At 51.3% G+C, this 13,373-nt stretch overlaps 1 protein-coding gene across 1 annotated transcript in view; it reads right to left on the bottom strand.

Annotated features, from left to right (window-relative positions):
• Positions 1-13,373, bottom strand: part of JPH3 (junctophilin 3) — a 72,194-nt gene that overhangs the window by 18,341 nt on the left and 40,480 nt on the right. The window contains exon 3 of the mRNA XM_064160081.1: positions 4,089-4,213. Coding sequence (XP_064016151.1) covers positions 4,089-4,213 — 125 coding nt within the window. The remainder of the gene's footprint in view (positions 1-4,088; positions 4,214-13,373) is intronic.

The following is a 13,373-nucleotide window of genomic DNA, read 5'->3' as shown; positions in this document are numbered from 1 at the left end:
TGACTGCACTTGATCCCTTACAACCCAGAGGACTCCTAAGATGATGTCTCTCTCTGGAGACAGGGACTTCAGGAGCAGTTGAGCATCTTCTGCTGGAGACCAGGTGGCAAGGCATGTGTTGCTTTTCTGGACACTAATTAAAGAACTGTAAAACTTATTCATCATTGATGAAACACCAAATTATTTCAAGGGGGTGCAAGCTAACAGTGGTTAATTCTCATTTCACCCTCTGAAGGCATAGCTGCTCCCAGCTAACGCCATGCTCAATTAACATGAATAATTTGATAAATATATTAACTGCCTAACACCCCTGAAATGCATCTAATTGCAATTGCCATGGCTAGACACGAGAGAAATGAGGCTCCAGAAGGAAAAACTCAATTTCTCACCATGCTTGAAAAAAACCCCCAACCCTCTGAAGCCCCTGCTCTGATCTTCTCTCTTCTGCTGAGTAGTTTTCTCTCATTGCATTGTCTTGAGGAGCTGCTGCTGCTGCTGGGGCATGCCTTTGCCCACAGCCATCCCTGTGTCCCAGCACACCATGGACTGGCTATAATGCAGGGGATGCTGGGGACATGAGGATGCACTTACAGGGTAAACAAATAGTTATGAGGCTGCTTGGAAATCTGCCGCTGAAGCGATTTCTCAATGGGAAATTATCTCTGCTGCTTGTCAAATCTGGTATCATTTGTCACCAAAAATCCTCTGTGTGGCCTGAGACAACACACAAATAGTTCAGCCTCAGTTCACTCCCTGCATCCCTGTTTCTCTGTGGAAGACTGAACCTCCTGGGATTTAACTGGGGCCTGTGAGCAGTCCTTGTACTGGTTGGAAAATTGTTGTGAAGGAGTAAGGTGGAGCTCCCCAGCTGCATTTTCAGATGCCTGTGGGGGAAAATGCAGACTGATGTTGTGGCTGTTGCTGAGATGTTCCCATTTCAGCCACCCTCCAGCATGGAAACTGAGACAGGGTGGGAACTGGCTCCGTGTGAGAAAGCTGCAAAGCCAGCTATGGAAGCAGCCTCACCCAAGATTTTGAGTGTCGCTGTTCACCCCAGGCTGTGACTGATCTTCCTCAGTTTGGTCTCCAGGGGTCTTGCAAGGATTACAGGGACTCGAGTGCTTCCCATCAACTCTGATAACCGAATGCCACTATCAGCCACAGCCCCACTGCACCCTCTGCTTCTGCACCTTGATCCCCTGAGCCCCATGATGGAGGTGAGAAAGTCCAGTGGTGCTCCAGCATCCTCACCCTGGAGACTCACAATAAAGACTACATTAAGCATCTCGTCCTAAATCTTCCCCTCCCAGACCTGAAATGAGACAATTCCTCCTTTCCATGGGTTAATTCCTGGAGTCTTACAGCTCTTGGCTGGGCTCAGCGATGAGCAGAGGCAGGTGATGCCCCTCCAGCCCTGCTCCTCATGGGGATGCAGGCATTTCCTTGTGGAGGGACTCGACAGATGCGCGGTGCCGTCTTGCAGGCTTTTGACACCCGAGGATGTGCAACAATTATTCTGAGCTAAAATTAGGCAGGGAGCACGTGATGTTCCTGGAAGAACAGTTGTGAGAGCAGGAAGGAGGATCTGGAACACCAAATCTGGAATTCCAGCAGCATTGAGGCAGCTGTGCCCTGTCATGGCACCTTCAAAGGCAAGCATGTGCCCCTCAGATGTTTACATGCCCCTGAGAACCCACGTGTGGGATTCAGGAGTGGTGCTGAGCTCCTGCATATAACACCAATGTGCTGTCGTCACCCTGAGGGAGTCAAATCACCAGCAGCATCCAGACTGTGTGCCAGGAAACAGTGAGGCACAAACACAGGCAGTGTGAAGGGGCCATGGATGATTTTACCATGGGAAAACACCATGGATGGAAAATCACAGTGGAGAGGATGATGCAGGGTCCTGAACAGGGATGTGTTTTGGTTTTCCAGCTGAAGGGCTTGTGGCATTGCCACAGTGTGTCTGGGATTGCTGGAGCAGGAGCTGGTGCCTGCAGGTCTGGAGTCTGTGTCTGTCCAAACAGGGGCCGTGCTGGGGAGATGCTCTGGGCCAGGATGCTTGCGGGGCTGGTGGTGAGGTGGGCAGGAAACCTCCAGGGATGCTGTCAAGGTAGGCGGCACACAGCACCCAGAGCACCCTGCAAAGTGGGTACATCCAGCACCCATGACGTTGTGCAAGGTGGGTGGCATATAGCACCCATAGTCCTGTGCAAGGTGGGTGGCACACAGCACCCACAACACCCTGCAAGGTAGGCACATCCAACACTTACAACACTGTGCAAGGTAGGCACGCACAGCACCCATGATGCTGAGCAAGGTGGGCACATCCAGCACCTACCATGCTGTGCAAGATGGGCACACAACACCCATGACACTGTCTGGTGTGGTGGCAGCAACTCTGCTTGCAGCCCGAGGTTACAGGGTCTGTGGGGTGATGCAGCCGCTCGCAGCTATTATCTGCCTGACTTGCTCCGCAGGCGCTCCCAGGTTTCCCGACACGTCTTGGATGCTGTGTTTGCTTTTTAATGTGCTCTAAGTGGAAGCTCCTTCCTTCCCCCCCGCCCTTCACTCACACACAACCCACCCAGAGCGTGAGCACCAGAAAGACGAGCCCCAACACAAGTCAAGCACCATGTCCCCGTCTAGAAGCTAGTAAAAAATGCATTACCTAAAAATATCTTTTCAAGAGGTGCTTTAAACCAGCAGAATCTCTTGGCAAGAGGAAATGGAGATGAGGAATATCTCAGGGCTGAAGAAGCCCCTGGGACCACGCAGCCCTGTGAAAAAAGCTCAGATCTCCCATATACAAATTGGATCTCTGCAAGAGGAGGAGAACTGAGAGATGTTTGCTTCCTGCAAGCCGAGAGCTGTGGGGGCCTCAGCCGCTGGGGGCTGTGCCTGTCTTGCCCCCCGGAATGTCCATCAACCTGTGCTCACGTCTCGGGTGAGGGGTTGCTGTGCAGATCACCCCAGCTCAGGCAGCTCCATGGCTGGAGCCAGACCTCAAAAGCCTGTCTGGCTCATCGCTGCCGAGCTGTGGGATGCCCCCAGCCGCCCCCGCAGCCTTCGTGTCTCGGCTAAGTGGGGACTCGTGCATGGGCTGGCTGGTCCAAAAGATTCAAGGATCCCTTTTTCCCTGGCCTCAGGGAACGGCACCGCCAACATGAGTCACCAGCCCCAGCCCCTGGAGCAATTAAGCCGAATGAGTAATCTTCAGCTAGAGAGCTGGAAGGGGGAGAAAATAATGACAGACGCCTCCTAATGAGGGTTCAGTGCAGGAAAAGTTTTGCATAAAGCCATTCAGATCTATTAATTACTGTGTTAATTATTGCTGTGGGGACCTGGAGCTTTCCACTCCCACGAACGGAGCCCTTCTTGCTCCCCAATGGGCACAGCCTTTATGGGCTGAATCCTCCTCCTGCACCCACTGGCTGCAGACCCCTGCTCAACCACTTTTTGCTTCCCTCCTGCCTGAACTTTTGCTGAGCCTGAGCCTCTTAGCAACGAGCAAAAATTTGGGCAAACCAGCAAGAAATGGGGAAGATGATGATGATGGAAGGAGGGGAGAGCCACCAGACAAACATCAAATGTGCATCTTCTCAACGTCTTTGCACACCCAACTTAGGCATCAGTTCTGCAAGCCCAAAAGTATGCTCAAAAGAAATCAAGAACGGTAAAAGCCATAGGGGTAAAAATCAGTGACCACCTCTGGGGTCATTCATGTTTGCAATTTTGCTGTCTGACCTTGTGTTTGGTTACTTCTGTGCAGCCATCAAGAGCTATGAGTTAAAGAAAGAGAGGTGTTGTGATGTGAAACGAGGAGATCCTGGGAACGACAGGACTGCCCAGAGTGGAAGCGCTGAATATGGAAGGCTTTGGGCTAAGATTCCCCCAGACTGGTGTAACAGGGCAGCATCCCACCCCAGGAGTGCCAGTGAGGAGCGGGAGATGTGGGCACAGATTGAGCCTCTGCAAAGGGCTTGGCTTTGGTGGGTTTGGGTCTCTGCAGAGCTGAGTGGAGCAGAGAGAGCCAGGGAGTGAAAGGCAGGTCGGTGGGGCGGGCCAGCAGGGCAGCAGGCACTGACCGTTCTCCCTGTGCTGGAAGGAAGGCGAAAACTCTTTGGCAGTGATCCTGGCGATCCGCGCTTCCTCCTGGGCTTTCTGCGCCGCCGTCACAGCCGCCTCCGCCTTGGCCCTGGAGTGAGAGGTCCTGCAAGGCAACCAGAAAGACATCAGGGACCTTCCCTCTGCAAACCACGGCTTGGAGAACCCCCGGGTTACCTCTGTGAAATCCCTTTACTCCAAGCCTTCTTGGCTGTGAGAGAGGAGATGCCATTGGGAGTGGGGATTCCTTGGGGAATGGGTGGTGCTGCATCAACAGCATCTTCACAAACTGCTTCTCAGGCAGCAAATCACCCAGGCAATTTGCACATAGCAGCTGGGTGCTTTGCTTCCCCAGAGATGGATCACCCCAAAGCAGGCTGGTGACCTCTGTCCTGCATCCTTCACAGACCACAGCCCAGCAGACATCTACAGTGACCTCTGCATGCGTCACCCACCAGCCTCTGGGGCTGAACACTGAAAGTCAAAGGGCTTTTTTTAACCAAAAACATTTGCTCTTGGATGAAAAAGTGAAGACTTCCACCCTTACCATGTGTTTTGTGTAAAACAGTGGGTGCGAATGCAAGTGCAGATGGTCAACAAGAGCAGAAGTAGCTGAGGAGCTATCAGTATTGCCTCTGCTGCCTAACAGCATCCTTTTGTCAGGGCTTTCCTCCACTCTGGATGAGCAGGGGCCACCTGCACTCACCCATTGCTACTGATTCCCGAGACACTCGTGTTTGATGGTGCTCCATCTCATCTCTCAGGACTGGCACCCCCATGCAGCCCCTCCACGGTGTTCCTGGGAGCATCCTTCAGAGGCTGGTTTGCCTCTTCCCCTGAGCTGAGAGATCATGGACTCATAGAATCATGGACTCAGAGATTCATGGACTCATAGATTCATGGAATCACAGAATCGTTTTGGTTGGAATAGGCCTTTAAGATCATTGAGCCCAACCATTATCTAGCTCTACCAAGTCTGGTGCTAAGCAGACTCAGCATCACACCTCTGTGTCTTCTAAATACCTCTATGGATGGAGATTTCAACCACCTTCCTAGGCAGCCTATTCCAGTGTTTGGCAACCCTCTCAGTGAAGAAGTTTCTTCTAATGTTCAACCTAAACCTCCCCTGGTACAACTTGAGTCTGTTTTCTCATCTTACCACTTGTTACTAGGTAGAGGAGACTGAACCCCACCTCACTCCAGCCTCCTTTTGGGGAGTTGTAGAGAGCCAGAAGGTCTCTCCTCACCCTCTTTATCATCAGTCTGAACAACCTCAGCTCCCTCAGCTGCTCCTTGCAGATTGTGTCCTCCAGACTCCTCACCAGCTTCATTTCCCTTCTCTGGACCCACTCCAGTACCTCAATATCCTTCTTGTAGTGAAGAGCCCCAAAATTGTGAGGGAGCCTGAGGAGGGACTGTAGCAAAAGGCCTGTTTTCACCCACCCTGGTGCAGGCAGGGCTATAAATAGCTCAGCTGATTTCCCTCCAAAGCCAGGCTCTCCATCTCCTTTAATCACGTTGTTTTTCTCCTTTCCTGTGGCTTGCTGAATTCCCTCTAATTTCTCAACATCTGCTCGAGGAGGAGTGTCACTGCTGACAGGCTCCTAGAAATGGAAAACAGGGCCAGTAACGTGCCCAGTGTGGCATCCTGCAGCACAAGTTGTCTTTGCCCTAATAAATGCTTTCTTACATAAGATTGGTTGCTCTGGAGTAGCTGAGGGAGCAAACCCAACCTCTTCTCGTGTAGCTGTTGAAGGTGGTGAAGGGGATGCGGTGTCCCTCCGTGAGCAATGCAACCGACCATGGGGTGTGAGTGCTCTCTTTTTACCCACCCTGGGTTCAGAGCTCACTCTGCTCAACACTCGGGCAGGGCTGCAGGAGCAGACAAGCATGGTACAGACCCATCAGCTGGCAGGTATCCCAGCTCACAGCATTGCAGGACGTTAGGGGGTTGGAAGGAACCTCCAGAGGTCATTGAGTCCAACTCTGTTGCCAAAGCTCCTCTCTTAGGAGGAGCAGAGAGGCTTTGAGCAGAAGCTGCAGCAAGTGGATGGGAAAGGAGACACAAATTGCTCCTGGATTTCATAGAATCATAGAATCAACCAGGTTGGAAGCGACCTCCAAGCTCATCCAGTGTAACCCAGCACCCAGCCCTATCCAACCAACTAGACCATGGCACTAAATGCCCCATCCAGGCTTTTCTTCAACACCTGCAGGGACGGTGACTCCACCACCTCCCTGGGCAGCCCATGCCAATGGCAAATCATAGAACTGTTCTGTTTGGAAGATATCTTTAAGATCAAGTCCAACCCAGCACTGCCACACCAACACCTAACCATATCCCTCAGCACTCCAGGAATGGGAAATTCACCACTGTCCTGGACAGCTTGGCCCAGGCCTTGACAACCCTCAAGGGGAAGGCAATAGTTCCTCATGTCCAATCTAAGCTTCCCCTGGGGCAACTTGAGGATGCTTCCTCTTGTCCTGTCACTTGTTGCTAGGGAGAAGAGACCAACCCTCACCTGGCTCAATTCTTCTTTCAGGAAGTTGTAGAGAGCCAGAAGGTCCCCCCTCATCCTCCTTTACTCTGGGGTGAACAACCCCAGCTCCCTCAGCCACTCCTCAGAAGACTTGTGCTCCAGACCTTTTACCAGGTTCGTTACCCTCCTCTGCACCTGCTCTAGCACCTCAATGTCCTTCTTGGAGCCCCAAAACTAAACCCAGTAGTCTAGATGTGACCTCTCCTGTGCCCAGTACTGAGGTACAGTCACTTGGGTTTGGCATAAACATGATCAGTGGGAAAGGCTGTGGCATCAGCCCTGCCAATCAAACCAGCCCAGTGCCAAGGACAGTGCCATCTGAGGCTTAAAATTCATACACTGGCTCTCTGATGTTGTTACAAGGTCTGGCATCCTCCATGGGGTCTTCTCAATGGTCTGGGTACTGGCTCCCAAAGATCCTCTATGCCTCTATCTCTCTGCCATCTCCTTGGGCTGAAAACTGTCCAGGGAAGGGACCATGCCTCCCATACTGCAGCACAATGACAGCAGCCTGTGTCCCCACTGGCTTGATAGGAAGGATTAATAATGTCTGAGAGCATCTGGACCCAACTTAGCAGGCAGGATTACACTCTGCCTCCCTAAACTCCTCCCTGGAGATGCAACTGGAGGCACTTATCTGTCGCTTCTTGCCAAGGAAGGAGGCTGGAAGTGCTGAGAAGCAGCTTGTGCCACGTCCAAGGGTCCTGAGGACATACGACACTGTCTGCTGAGCAGGAGGTTATGCTGGAAGAGCATATGTGGAGCCACCAGCTGAACCCTGCTTTCCTCTTGAACAATTGTCACCTCCCTTTTTTTTTCACCATCCCTGGGGAATGGATGGATCTCCATCCCGGGAAAACTGTCTCCAGCCAGAAATGTGTCCTTGCAGTCTCCTGGGATGCATGAAGAAGAGTGTGGCCAGCAGGTGAAGGGGTGTTCTTCTCCTCCTCTACTCTGGCCTAATGAGGCCACAGCTGGAGCATTGTGGTCAGTTCTGGGCTGCCCAGTGCAAGACAGACAGAGAACTAGTGGAGAGAGTCTAGTGAAAGATGCTGAGGGGACTGGAGCATCTCTCTTAGGAGGAGAGGCTGAGAGACCTGGGGATGGTTAGTCTGAAGAAGAGCAGACTGATAGGGGATCTTCAAAACACTCAGCAACAGGTAAAGAGTGGGGGGCAAGAGGAGAGGGCCAAACTCTTCTCAGTGCTACCCAGCAACAGGACAAGGAGCAACAGGCACAAACTGGAACCCAGGAGGTTCCATCTGACCGTGAGAAAAAACTCCTTTGCCTTGAGGGTACTGGAGCCCTGGAGCAGGCTGCCCAGAGAGGCTGCGAAGTCTTCTTCTCTGGGGAGATGCCAAACCCAGCTGGACATTGTGATGCTGGGCGAGCTGCTGTGGGTGACCCTGCTTTAGCAGGGAGGCTGGACTGGATGATCTCCAGAGGTCCCTTCTAAACCTCACCACGCTGGGCTTCTGTGATTCTGTGAGAAATCAATGCCGTTAATGAAGCCACCTCCGATCTACAACTCCACTCAATACCCACAAAGCGGATAGAGCGCAGAGGCGCAGGGAGGCTTAATTGTTTGTAATGCTGCCTAAGATGCTTGGAGGAGTGAAAAGCAGAATTATGGAGATCTATAGGTTGCATAATAAAATACATAAGTATTCCCAAATAGAGGCAAGTAATCCCGTTAGCGCTCGCAGGACTTTGTCACAGCCGGCGTTCAGCAGCTGGCTCCTTCACACACGCCTGCTGCTCGTGGCGTGTGCTAAATCTTAATTCCCCTGCTAATTGCTGGAGTTTATTTCCCAGGAAAGCAGGTCTTTCTCCTGGGCCTGGCCTAATCACTCTTTTCCTCCTGCCATAAATCTAAGGATCATAGAACCACGGAATTGTTTTGGTTGGAAGAGACCTTTCGGTTAATCCAAGATTGCTGCTAAGCCATGTCCCTCAGCACCTGTACTCTGCACTGGTTAGACCACACCTTGAGTACTGTGTCCAGTTCTGGGCCCCTCAATTTAAGAAGGACATTGAGATGCTTGAGCGTGTCCAGAGAAGGGTGATGAGGCTGGTGAGAGGCCTTGAGCACAACCCTACGAAGAGAGGCTGAGGGAGCTGGGATTGTTTAGCCTGGAGAAGAGGAGGCTCAGGGGTGACTTTATTGCTGTCTACAACTACCTGAAGGGTGGTTGTAGCCAGGAGGAGGTTGCTCTCTTCTCTCAGGTGGCCAGCACCAGAATGAGAGGACACAGCCTCAGGCTGCGCCAGGGGAGATTTAGGCTTGAGGTGAGGAGAAAGTTCTTCACTGAGAGAGTCATTGGACACTGGAATGGGCTGCCAGGGGAGGTGGTGGAGTCACCGTCCCTGGAGCTGTTCAAGGCAGGATTGGACGTGGCACTTGGTGCCATGGTCTAGCCTTGAGCTCTGTGGTAAAGGGTTGGACTTGATGATCTGTGAGGTCTCTTCCAACCTGGGTGATACTGTGATACTGTGATACCACGTCTACGTGGCTTTGAAATCCCTCCAAGGGTGGGAACTCCACCATCCTAGACAGAGAAGTCATCCTGGAAAACAGTCAAAATAAAGCTGGGTGCTTCCCTATGGAGAAGGTTGTGGATGCTTAGAGGTGGGAGGAACTAAGCAGATTCTCTTGCATCACTCCTTTAGCACCTCCTGTGGTGTCCTCCATCCCGTAACAAGCCCTGTAACAGTGTCCCTCCCATCTTAATTTAGCTGATTGAGAGTTGCTCATCTGCTGGGAAATGCTTATCTGGGTTTCTTCTGCTGTCGATGGACAAAGAAGCAGGGACACATCTTCAGGTGATAAAAGCAGCTGGAGCTCTCTGAACACCAGCATGCCCAAACACAGAGGAACTTCTGGGCACTTTGAAGTGCACCTCACCATCCAAGATGAACTGGGGGAAGGTGTTTTGCAAGGCTGGGAAGAACCAGAGGGGTGTTGATGGGGGTGGTTTATAGCTCCTGAGACCCAAGGGTCTAGTTTGGCTCAGGGCAGGGAGTCCACATTGGGACCAGCTTGGGAGATTTCCTTTATGAATTCTTTTGCCAGGCTGACTCACTCTTCTCAGAGGATGACCAGGCAAGTGGTCAAACTGGCAAGGGCAGCTGGCAGGAGGCAGGGGAAAATCAGGACCAAATGGATTCCTGTAAATCTCTGCAGATCTCTTGTGATTTGGCCAAGATGAAGGGAGGAGGGGACAATACCTAGGAGCAGTTCAGAATGCCAAGCTCATCAGCCCTGGCCAATCTGTAAGAGGCTGGAAGAAGCTGATTTGAAAAGAACCATTTGGCTTTTTAGGAATGCCAACAGGAATTCTGGGCTGGCTTTGCATGCAAGAGGAGCTTCTGCTCTCTGAGGGAATTCAGCCAAAAAAGTAAGGTGAACTCTCAGCAAAGTCTGTGACACTTAATAGTGTCAGGAAGATATGAAGTAAAATGAAAACCAGGCAAGACTGGAGTGATGTTTAGGCTATGGACCACTGGCAGAAGAACAAGTGGGACAAACACATGGTGCATTCAGAAAAGTGTGTGACCAGCAGGTTGAGTGAGTCTGCCCTAGGCAGGCCACATCTAAAGTACTGGGTCCAGCTGTGGCCTTCCAGTTCAAGAAAGATAAGGAACTACTCAAGAGTGTCCAGTGAAAGATGCTGAGGGGCCTGGAGCATCTCTGTGAGGAGCCCTGGAGCTGCTTAGCCCAGAGAAGAGCAGCCTGAGAGGGGATCTGATCAATGCTCAGCAAGAGATAAAGGGTAAGGGGGCAAGAGGATGGGGCCAGACTCTTCTCAGTGGTTCCCAGTGGCAGCACAGGGGACAATGGGCACAAACTGGAACCTAGGAGGTTCTTTCTGAACACAAGGAGAAATTTCTTTGGTGTGAGGGTGCTGGAGTCCTGGAGCAGCCTGCCCAGAGAGGTTATGCAGTCACCTTCTCTGTAGAGATTCCAAACCCAGCTGGACTTTGTGATCATGGGCAAGCTGCTCTGAGTGACCCTGCTTTAGCAGGGAGGTTGGACCGGATGATGTCCAGGGGTCCCTTCCAACCCCCACCATGCTGGGATTCTATGAAACAGCCTTAAAACTAGGTTGGAAATTAAAACAAGTTGTACAGAGTGCCAGAAATACTTCTGAATGGAGATGAGTTCTAAGCAGCATGTCTGTTATCACAGACCCTGGAGGGCTTCCAAAGTCATGTAGATGTGGTGCTGAGGGATGCTGTTCAGTGGTAACCTGGCAGTGCTGGGTTAGCAGTTGGACTTGATGATCTTAAAGATCTTTTCCAGGCAAAACAATCCCATGGTTCTATGATTAGGTCTTTTCTATATTGCCTGTGCATCTACCAATCAATCCACCTGCAAAGCAGCTCAAAAACCCCAACCTCCTGGTAACTACAGAGAGATTCATCATCTTCTCCCCCCCTTGTTTTCCATTTCTTAGCTCAGATGGTGGGGCAGAAGTGATGGAAAAACCATTCTCACATTTCAGACTTTAAAAATGAACTAAGAAAGATGAGATCAAAGGAAAATCATTAAAACTATCATTAAAGCATTCTTCTGTGCAGCTTTTTAAACTCCTACCACATAAAAGGTCCTTACTTTCATGGAAAGCATGGAAACCCATCACATGCTGAAGGCTTCACTTCTGCAGCTGAGGACTGCTTGCTCTTGGCACTCACAAATGGTGAGGATGGAATTAACCAGGCCATGAGCTCATCCTGGGACATAATGAGCAGCCTCAAGTTTTCCTAAGGGGCTCCAGTGGATACACTTTGTCTCACAGGTCAATATGGAATCAGGCAGCTTCTGGAGTTGCTTTTTTTTGGTTGTTTTTTAAATGCATCTTTATCTTCCTCTAGGAGGAAGGTTTCCTCCTTCCATTACAGAGCCTCATGCATTTTTCAGAGGGCAGAATTCAATTAACACTCACAGGCCAGCTGCAAGAGAGCACTCCAGGAAATACTCAGAGGGGGCACTGTAGACTCAGTGCTTTGCTTTTTCAGGCAAATGTTGGGATACTTCATCCTGGGAAGGGATGGCTGGATGAGGTGGTTGCACTTTGTCCTGGGAAGGGATGGAAGGAGAAGGCAAGAAAAGGGAGCTTTAGAGTCCAACCACCCCATGAGCCAAAAACCAGGCTTGCATGAGCGTGAATCCTTCAGCTGTGTTGACTCACCCAGGGCTATTTTATGCTCCTACCAGCAGAGCACAGAACAGGGGCTGACTCCAGTTGCTCGAGCCAAGATGCTCCAAGAAACACGAGGCAAAAAGTCCCCAAGAGATGGATGCTGCTAACCAAACCCCAGAGCTGAGGGGAGAGCAGCAGTGCTGCTGCAACCCTCTCCCGAGGCTGCCCGATCGCTCCGCACCCGCAGCCAAGGCCAGGTGCTTCCAGCTCCCCACCCTGCCGCTGTGGGATCGATAGCTGCAACCAGCACTGGGGAGGGATGGTGAGCTGGGAGGAGGCTCTGCCTGCTCAGAGCAGTGCCCCAAACCCTGCCTACAAGGAGGGGAGGCTTGGCTGGTCTTCATACTCTGCTAGGTTGGACTGGATGATCTTGGAGGTCTCTTCCAACCTGGTTGATTCTATGTCAATTAAATTGGGACTGAATTATTAATAGCCGCTGCAAACTGTCTGGCTTCTACCTCTGCGGGAGCATCTCTGATTTAGGGCAGAGCAGGGGAGAGCTGCAGTGTCCATTCTGCTTCCTTTTGCCCCCAGCATGGGCTTCAGCTCAACAGGCTTCATCAGGATGCTCAACAGCATCCCACGTCCTGCACCCCTCTGGTCCCGAAAGTCAGGTAGAACAACCTGGCTGCGAGGGCTGGGGTAGGCACGACCCTGTCTAGACATTTCCTTCAGGGAGTGAGGAGGTGGCAGCAATTAACAACCTGTTTGTTATTTTCCCTATCTGGCATTTATTGCCCCGATAAAACCCACTCTTAATTTCAGTTTGCCTCTTTCCACAGCTCTCCTGGCTTGGTTGTTACTGCACTAGGCTTGCCTTGAGTGATTTGTGAAGGCAGTAATACAGTGCTGGTACTCAGGGGGTGGAATATTAGACACACCAATTAGCTATCTGTGCATAAATTCCCATTTACCTGCTTTTCACAGGCATATTTGCCTTGCCCACTTCCCCTGTCTGCTTTTTCCTCCACTTCCCTCTGCACACCACCCCCCCACCCCCCCCCCCCCAAACACTGGAATTCTTAATCAAGTGAAAAAAGCTTCTAATGTGACCTCTGACATGATGTAATGCAGCCAAAAACGTCTGCTCTGGCTCTTTGCAGCCAGACAGAAAGCAGGTGCTGTGCATAGCAAAGAGAAAAGGCTGTTTTCCCTGTGCCTGCTTCCAGATTTCCCATCTCTGGACAAAGACTTTTAGGGGTGGGAGGATGGAGCACCCCTCCCTGAGGTCTGTGTACCAGCAATGAGGACTGGGTGAAGGAGAGAGAAACCTCCCACCAGAGAGACAGCAGGAGAGAAGGGTTGGGGAGGGCTGGAATGGCATGGGGTGGAGGGGTGGTTTTTGCAGGCTCTGGAAGTCACATTGCAAGAGAATAGTTCTGAATTGAAAAGAAATCAAGAGAAAGCTGCAGTAATCTTGAGGGGAAAAGCAACAACACAACTCAATGAGTGTGTTTGTTACTGCCCAAGAAAGGGAAACACAGAGAAGTGTGGGCAATGGTGTGGTCAGAAGGCCAAATCT

This window comes from Pogoniulus pusillus, chromosome 20 (genome assembly GCF_015220805.1).
Source record: "Pogoniulus pusillus isolate bPogPus1 chromosome 20, bPogPus1.pri, whole genome shotgun sequence".
NCBI lineage: Eukaryota > Metazoa > Chordata > Aves > Piciformes > Lybiidae > Pogoniulus > Pogoniulus pusillus.
The sequence above is the reverse complement of the archived record's forward strand: the minus strand, read 5'-3'. Positions and strand labels throughout refer to the sequence as shown.